Source organism: Rosa chinensis, chromosome 3, assembly GCF_002994745.2.
Source record: "Rosa chinensis cultivar Old Blush chromosome 3, RchiOBHm-V2, whole genome shotgun sequence".
Lineage (NCBI taxonomy): Eukaryota > Viridiplantae > Streptophyta > Magnoliopsida > Rosales > Rosaceae > Rosa > Rosa chinensis.
In genome coordinates this window covers 8522013-8530331 of record NC_037090.1, presented here as the reverse complement: position 1 = coordinate 8530331, position 8319 = coordinate 8522013, and the positions used below count along the sequence as shown (strand labels likewise).

Here is an 8319-nt window from a genome sequence, read left to right as displayed (position 1 = left end):
TTCGTTACAGCACACACACGCTTACTTACTAGTACAAATGTTGCTGGTGAAGTTCCTCGGCTAATGCTTGTTACCGGAATTGCACCTTTGGGTTACATAGACATGCGGTCACTGAAATACGATGGCGAAGCCTTGAGAGCAGAAACCAAGAATAATGCAATTGTCTCGAGGATTTTGCCCCCTTCAAAACCTTACATACTGAAATACTGTTTAGAATTTTGTTACCACGACTTGTTTTTCTACAAGGACGAGTCTGAAGGACAGTCATGCTTCTTGTGCAATCCTCTTCGGGGAGAAGTTCTAAAGCTCCCAACAATCAACTTTCCAGTTCAAAAGAACTTTTGTTGTTCGTATGGTATGGGATTCTATAAATTAACCAACAGCCACAAGATTGTTTGTGTCTCCTCAACTATTGAAGGCTGCGTAGAGACTCACGTTCTTGTATTAGGGACAAACACATGGAAAAAGATACCCTCTCAGCCTCCTTGCAATTTAAGTGAAAAGAAGATATGTGCATATGGAGATATGCATTGGTTGATTGATCTCTCATTACAAGGAAGAGATGACACCAAAGGACTGCGGATAATTTCTTTCGACTTCAAGAAAGATGAATTTTATTATACTCCCCATCCTACCTCAGTATCTTTGGTTGATGTGCCTTTTATGCACTTGCTTACTTTCGGAGGATCTATCGCCATTGCATATGTTTCATCGGATTTGTATATTAACATATGGGTGTTGAACAATTATGATACTAAAGATTGGGTACTAGATTACTCCATAGATATCCGTATGTTTTTAGGACATGGGCAGTTGTCTAAACTATTATATAGTCATAGCTGTGGTGAATGGGAGCACGGTATAATCTTTATGGATAAACTAGGCCGAGAGTCATCTTTTTTGGATCTAGGACGTACTTCCATGGAACACATAACACTGCATACAATATTCACATGTGGAAGTTCTTTGAGCCCTATGAAGATCGTCGGCTATACTGGGAGCTTCATTTCTTTAAAAGATTATGGCCAATTGGTTAGACTAGAACCAGGAGTAGAAACGTATCGAATGCAATCTAGCTTCTTACAAAAATTAGGGCTATGTTTTGTTGGTGCTAAGAAGATCGAAAGGGGAAAACAACAATTATGGAGACTTGGACAAGAAATTCCAGTTTGATGTGTATATATTCATCAAAAGTGATACTATCGATTACTTAAAAACGCAGACAATCGATTGCATCTATTTTCTTGCCTTGGAGTACACAATTTTATATAATTTGTTAAATAGAAAAACTAATTAAATGAGAAAAATTTACAAGTCATTGTGAAAGGTGCGTGGATATTATTTGTTAATTTATCCAACGAATTCCACTTTTGAATATTCATCAACTCTAGGCTCCTTTTTGAGTTGTAGGTACCAAATTAGACGACGAGAAATGATAAGGCGGCTTTGTATGAAAATAATTATAAATGATCCAAACAAAAAGTTTATTTTTGCTATTGTACGAGAATCAAGATCACTATAAATATCTTTGATTGAGAAAATGGTTTCCAATTTATGTGTTCTGTTTGATTTGAGGAAAGAACAAGGGAAACAGAATTACAGAAAATAGGATCAGCACATTCAAGCGCATGCAACCTTAATTCAGATAGTCTTGGCTTAATTTCTTAGAGCCAAGTGTTCAATTACATTACCTCAACAAGAGTCAAAAATTAATTTCCAAAGGCTCTTCGTGCTGGACTTGATCAAAACATTGAAATCTTGTCTGGGTCGACGTCGATGTCACGGAGTATAGTGGTAATGCCTGTGGCCGTAATTGTGCATGCGGTGAGCATGGTTTTCCAATTCAAAACACTGCATAATAGGGAAACAAGCCACGAAGATGCACCTCCCAATTCCTCTGAATATAGAAGATACTAAATTACAAGGGCAGCAGCAATACCACAACAAGGGATCAATCGGATCATCATAATAAGGGTTTTCTCCATGGTGATGATCATGGTCGTGAGCCATGTTCTTCTTTCAACTATTAGCTACGTAAGATCAACAAAATCCCTACAATCAAAATCCGTTTCCGGAAAACCCCTGTTTCTTGAAAAACGCTTTCGAAACACAAACGGAAGTTGAAATTGGGTTCATCACAAAGAATAAAAGAGAGTCGTATGATGATGTACCTGAATGGTGAAGCAAATTCTTGTAGCACGCAGACCAAGATCTCCGAAGCTACGTTTGACTCAGTGTTGAGTTCTGGTAGAATGCCCTCCCTAGTCCCTACTAATAAAGCAAGCAAGCAATGAGATGAACATCTATGTAAACTAGGACTATTTTGCTAATTGAGCTGTAAAAGCTTGCGCACCAAGTTATTCCCGGTTTCCGATTCTCTACCATAACCAGTTTATAATATTACTCGAGCACCAACCACCTCACTTTATTCCGTTTCAAACGTGATTCTCATGTACTCTACTTTTAAACAAAATTCACACATTTACTCCACTCTTAATCACATTACTTTGATTTGATGTATATAGAAGGGAAGTGTTTTATTTTTGAGGAATCGAAGGGAAGTGTTATTGTGAAATAAGATGATAAAGAAAAAATGTTGTTTTAACCTATTTATTTGAATTTTATACAACACTTAGCATCTTGTGGCTGTAGTTTAGTGGTAAGAATTCCACGTTGTGGCCGTGGAGACCTGGGCTCGAATCCCAGCAGCCACACAAGTATTTTATTTTTATTTTTATTTCTTTATACTTCTGGGCAATAATTTTTCACTTTCTAATTTTTATTTGTTATTATTATTATTATTTTTTATCTGGGAAATAGTTTATCAATTTCTAAGAGCATGTATACCATAGAAGATGCAAGCGACCTAGAAACTAGAAAGTATGCACTATGCACGAGAGCAGAAAATGTAAATGGCTAATCATGAACTAGAATATCTTCCTTCCGTTGCCTGAACTGAAGGTGATCAGACAATTACGATACAGCTGTAAAATTTACTCATAAGTTGCTGTCTTCATATATGTTTGTACCATAACTATTCACCTAATCTCTCTCTACATAATACAACATGGATTGTGTATCAAGATTTACAGCAACAGCCAACAGCACACCCAGGATATGTCATTGAAGCTTCATTATGGTATTCTGTTTTCTACGGGGCAAGATTACATCTCTATTCTCGCTTATCCTCCTCCAGATCTTCTGCAAGCCCATTGTTAAATTCTCGCATAGCTATTGTATCTCCGCTCACCTTCAAAGCACCACTTGTTAACGAGACGCCCTCCTCATCAAAGTCATCTCCCGTCTCCTCTAAGTATGCATATCTGCAAGTTCCAGACCAAAATATTATACTATCAGGCTGTGGTGCCAAGGAAATGTAAGAAAAGTAAAAGTCAGATAACTCCATGCATCGAATGAAATTTCAATGCACTCATGATGCAAATTTTCCGTTAAAGATACCACTCAATGCACAAGATAATCTCTTTCTACTAATTTTATGATGACATCATCAGACTTTATGCCAGTCAAGCCAAACAAATGGAAGCATTCATCAAATACATCCATATATATACACATAATATATATATATATATTTGATAAGTATATAGATATGACTATCATTATGTAAACATGATAAGGAAAATGTAAAATCGCAATGTCAAAGAAAATACCTAGTTGGGTTACTTGATGGAGCCCAGAGTATACATATCACTGCCAAGAGAGTGTAGGCAAGCAGAGTCCAAAATGCAGGAATAACCCAGGCGATTTGCCAAAGTTCACTCAATGGATCGGTTGCATTGAAATATAGCTGAATCAACACAAATCAGAGCATATCTAGTGGTTAAGTTTACTTGAAATAAGCAGACGAATCAAGGAACTACACACTCCAGTTACAGTATATTCGATAGCACCAGATGGAATTGTTAATTCACAGAATATATGATTTTATGACCAGTAATAATACCTCAAAGCCAATCCAGGCCACTGACAGAAGCACAGACACTGCGAGAGAGTTGGTAAATTTTCGATATAGCTCCAACTTAGCCATGTTTCTCCTGATCTGCGTCCAAAATAAATGGAAGATGGTGAAGAATAGGTCACAAATATAAATTGTCATTCAAGAACCCTATATTATCCTGTGTGGTAATATATAACAATATAACTAGGCATTTTGACTGCATACTCATGGATTGCAATCCCACTTAACCCCAGAAAAAGATTTAAATCGCATGGTACTAAAGCACACTTCATTCAGTAAAAGCACATGGTTTCCACACACACAGTGTACATGCGTAGCCAAACAAACCTATATTAATAACATAGATACCAATTCAATGGATACCATTTTGTTGCATGAAACAGAAGATGCAAAAAATAAAAGATGCTGAAGTTGTAATAGAAGAAGGAAACTGGGAAAATGCAAACGGTGCATTATTGTACCTGAAGTTTCTCCAAAGTTTTTGATAACGAAGAGAAAATCCACAGAATAAAGCACGAATCTAAGAAGGCAACTGGTAAGACCAAAAATAACTTTGCTTTTCCAGAAAAATCATTGATATTCCCCAAATTTTCAATAAGCTCGAGCGCTTCTGATGCCATAAAATATACCACGCCAAGCAGAAGTACTTTTGGGGTTATACCACCAAGTGTAGGCTTCACCACACCAAAGCCCATTGAAACTACTAACAGAAGAAGACGAGAGAGTGTCTTCTTGACAGATCTAAAGGTTACCGCCCAGAGTGTAATGCCCATAGGTCTGGTTCCAGTCGAATTGAAATTGACGTACTCAAAGTACCAGACAGCCATTTCACACATTCCAAGAGCAATCACCGCTGTGATGTGGTAGTGCAATTGTATGATATCCTTCCAAAACTGAACAAACCTCAGAAACCAGGCAAGGCCAAGCACAAGGTAAGCTAAAGACATTAAGCCATAGAATGTCATCAGAGGAGCCATCTTCCCCGGCAAATAACCATATGGATTTCTCCAATCAGTCCTTCCTTTAATCAGCGTGCCCTTGAGTTCCGGATTACAAAACATAAAATACAGGTAGTACATTCCAGAACTTTTTATCTCAACCGTCTCAGACTCCATCTTAGCCTCTTCGTTCTTTCCATTAAAGACTGTTTGGATGCGCCTAGGCCACTCGGGATTGTCTGGATTTTTGTGGATAACAACCTCCCCCGCCTTGCATTGTCCATCCTCGGAAAGATTCCTGGTGCAGCATATGAGATCCGATTTCAGGAAGGAAGCCCCAATCCTAGCCCTGTCCTTCACCTCAAGAATTATAGCTTCCACCAAACCAGTACTCTGCTGCATTTCATTCTGCGTATTCGCAGACTCCTTTGTCCTCACAAAAGTAACACTCTCAAACCTGAAATTCCATTAGTCAGCCCGGCGGCACCGTCCATAACTTCAAATCTAAACCATGAAATTACAACATGAAAACTTCCAAACCCATCTACCTAGGTGACTACAAATCGAGGGTAACTTTTTGGCGATATAATTCTTACGATTTCTAACTAAACAGATCAAAATTCACTATCCTTAAATCAATTTCAATTTCCAATTCACCAAGCAACACATACAAATCAAGTCTAGTCAAAAATGGATTGTTGAAATTAAGAGTGAAATCAAATGACCTGATGAAGGACTTTCCCTTGACGTGAGTATCTGAAGAAGAAGAAGAGGAATCGACGACCTTAGAAGCGTAGAGACCTTCGCTGCCTCCATGGAAGAAGAAGGCGTTTGACTGAGGAGTAAAAGCTTCGTTTCTGTACTCGTGGATGGAAGCATTACAGCCGTTGATGATCAAAATGAGCCCAACTATGAACAACCCTAAAGCTGACCCCTTTTCTCCCCAAAACCATCTGCCTCCTTCCATCTCTCTCTCGCTCTGACAATTCTCAGCAGAGGAGTGATGGTAAAGTGAAGAAGAAACCGAGGCAGCCAACAGAAAAACGACACCGCACCCTAGTTCCCGTGGACCAAACGACGCCGTTGACTCCTTCGGACTCTCTCGGGTGGGTTTCGGATTTGGGCTTCCCATGGCTTTATTACATGTTTGTCGGTGTTGGGCTTGAAAGACATTATTAGACTAGTCTCAAAAAACAAGAAAAAGAGATTATGCTAGAGAGTAGAGAGTAGAGAAAAGTGGGTAGTATATATGGTCCAACTTCTCTATAGGACCATATTTACTAATAATTGACTACTTGTTGGGAGAGAAAAAAAAAAAAGAGTAAAAAAATTACATTATACCTCATATTAATTCATACCACTGCTTTTTAAATCATTTTAAGTGAGAGCAAATGGAACAAGGACATTCATGTTTTCCTCAGACTCGGAGCGTCTAAGATATAGGCTTGCTTTCACCGATATTCTATGTTTTTTGAGAAATATAGTGGGGATGATGAGATGGGGAGATGAAGTGCGGTAATAAAGTATATAACATATATATTTTTTTGGAGATAATATTTCATGATGCAAAAAGTCACTAGCTAGTAGCTGTGCCCCACTGACATACTTCATGTAAATTACCACTCGGAATATGAATATCTTTCTCCTACTTGAATGGCCAAAAACAAAGTATAGCATAAGCTAGCTATATCCCAATTTGAATATCATTACGTACCTAATTACAGTCTTACTTATCTTTTGGTAAGTACCTAACTAAAGTCTTAAACCACCAACGTTCTAGCTTTAACCATTTTTGGTTTAGTGGGAATCTAGCCATCTTATGTAGTTATGGCCGATCAATGTTCCTTCTATATTAGGTAACAACTACTTGTGAGTTTCGAACACTAATCAATCCCCATCCACAAAAATCTATAATGTCCATCACACACTATTCCACAATTAATACATTATTTGGCCACCAAAACATTGAGTGCCCACTTTCACGTTACATAATCAAGTATATATATGCCTCTAATCCGCTGAAGGAATTAAGATGGAATGGGAACTTTTACTTTAGACACTATTCTAGTTCCCTCGAGCCTCTTCGTTCTAATAGCTTACCATGCATATTTATGGTGTATCTTCAAAACCAAACCCTCTCACACGACCATCGGAATTGAATCAGTCAGAAGAAGAATATGGTTTCTAGAGATTATGCAGGTAAGTACAAGTTCCTGATAATCGTACATGAATATGAGCTTCCAGGTCCTTAGCTTTCATCATGCATATATCCTTGCTACTCGAAAGCTTTTGTACTTTCTATAGAATAATGGAAATCTTGTCTTCTAGAAAAATAATCTTTCATGTCAAGAAAATGATACATACTTTGCTGGATTGTCAATTTGAGCCAGTAGTTATATATGAATAGCTTAGATTAATAACACGTTTAACAACATAACACGTTCGATATCTAGAAAGAGTACATCACTTTGGAGTATTGATCCATTTCTTTAAATATTGCTCATCAACCTAGCTTATAACTGTTATCGTATGAATATTCTCGTCCTGCAGGGTGATGTAAGGAAGGCTATGTTGGCAGTCCAAAACTTGAGAAATACTCAAATGGTGGCAATAATCACAGCTTCAACAGCAATTGCCTTCAGCTTGGCTTTGGCAGCTCTGACGAACAATGCTTACAATGCAAGCCACCTCTTTGTTAAAACAGCATTTTTCGGCTTGCAGTCGGGGAGGATCTTTGCCCTAAAGTATGGCTTGGCCTATTTTGTCTTGCTGTTCAGCTCATTATGCAGCTCCATGGCCACTGGATTTATGATCGATGCCATTTTTCTAGTAAATACTTCTGCCGAGTTGTCATCTTCAGGAATAACACTACTCCTATTTGAACGAGGTTACATGTTGGCTCAAATTGGCGAAAGGTTGCTTTGTATCTCCTTTTCTTTGTTGTTGTGGTTGTTTGGTCCAGTGCCAGTGGCCTTGTCATCCCTGGCCTTGGTTTGGTGGCTTAAAGAGCTTGATTTTGTTGGCAAATTCACCCAAAGTAACAGGCAAAGTCTCAGCTGATATAGATGCTATATTGTTGGGCCAACTTGGGAATAATTCAAACAACATTCATCTTATGATATTATTTGCAAGAGAGTCTGGGTTTGAAACCTTAGATTATCACCTAATTCATTTCTTTATCACTATCTTTGTCTCTCGATGTGTGTAGGTTGGAGCATGAGAGCAGGAGTACTGTTGACTTAAAATACAATATTGTCGGTTCATTCATTTCTTGATAGTTTAGAGTTTATACAAAAATGCAAAGGAATATTATAATTTGAATTCATCGGGTCGTAAAACGTACCATGTTCCAAAACTATAACATCATAGGTGTTAAGAGCATTGACAGCCACAATATTCGTA

The 8319-nt window shown here is 38.0% G+C and overlaps 2 protein-coding genes, 1 long non-coding RNA gene and 1 other non-coding gene across 4 annotated transcripts; 2 read left to right on the top strand and 2 right to left on the bottom strand.

The window, feature by feature from the left end:
* Positions 1-1532: 1532 nt before the first annotated feature.
* LOC112194905 lies at positions 1533-2301 on the bottom strand. The gene is made up of 2 exons (XR_002934193.2): positions 2172-2301; positions 1533-2052 (listed from the first exon to the last, which is right to left on the bottom strand). It is a non-coding gene; the product is annotated as an uncharacterized LOC112194905 (long non-coding RNA).
* Positions 2302-2642: 341 nt separating this feature from the next.
* Positions 2643-2714, top strand: TRNAH-GUG. Its single transcript has one exon. It is a non-coding gene; the product is annotated as a tRNA-His (tRNA).
* A 190-nt stretch (positions 2715-2904) lies between these two features.
* LOC112193169 (transmembrane protein 87B) lies at positions 2905-6064 on the bottom strand. Its single transcript, XM_024333238.2, has 5 exons — positions 5643-6064; positions 4441-5374; positions 3965-4060; positions 3672-3808; positions 2905-3323 (listed from the first exon to the last, which is right to left on the bottom strand). Exons 1-5 carry the CDS (start codon positions 6047-6049, stop codon positions 3173-3175), a joined length of 1725 nt encoding a protein of 574 aa, XP_024189006.1. The 5' UTR covers positions 6050-6064; the 3' UTR covers positions 2905-3172.
* Positions 6065-6963: 899 nt separating this feature from the next.
* On the top strand, positions 6964-8033 carry LOC112195380. The gene is made up of 2 exons (XM_024335799.2): positions 6964-7116; positions 7468-8033. The coding sequence occupies exons 1-2, from the start codon at positions 7111-7113 to the stop codon at positions 7975-7977; spliced, it is 516 nt and encodes a 171-aa protein (XP_024191567.1). The 5' UTR covers positions 6964-7110; the 3' UTR covers positions 7978-8033.
* The last annotated feature ends 286 nt before the right edge of the window (positions 8034-8319 follow it).

Coding starts and splice junctions, on each gene's coding strand:
- LOC112193169 (XM_024333238.2), bottom strand. CDS start 6,049: ATGGGAAGCCCAAATCCGAAACCCACCCGAGAGAGTCCGAAGGAGTCA. Junction 5,375..5,642: donor AAGGGAAAGTCCTTCATCAG/GTCATTTGATTT, acceptor ATGGAATTTCAG/GTTTGAGAGTGTTACTTTTG. Junction 3,809..3,964: donor TGGCCTGGATTGGCTTTGAG/GTATTATTACTG, acceptor GTGTTGATTCAG/CTATATTTCAATGCAACCGA.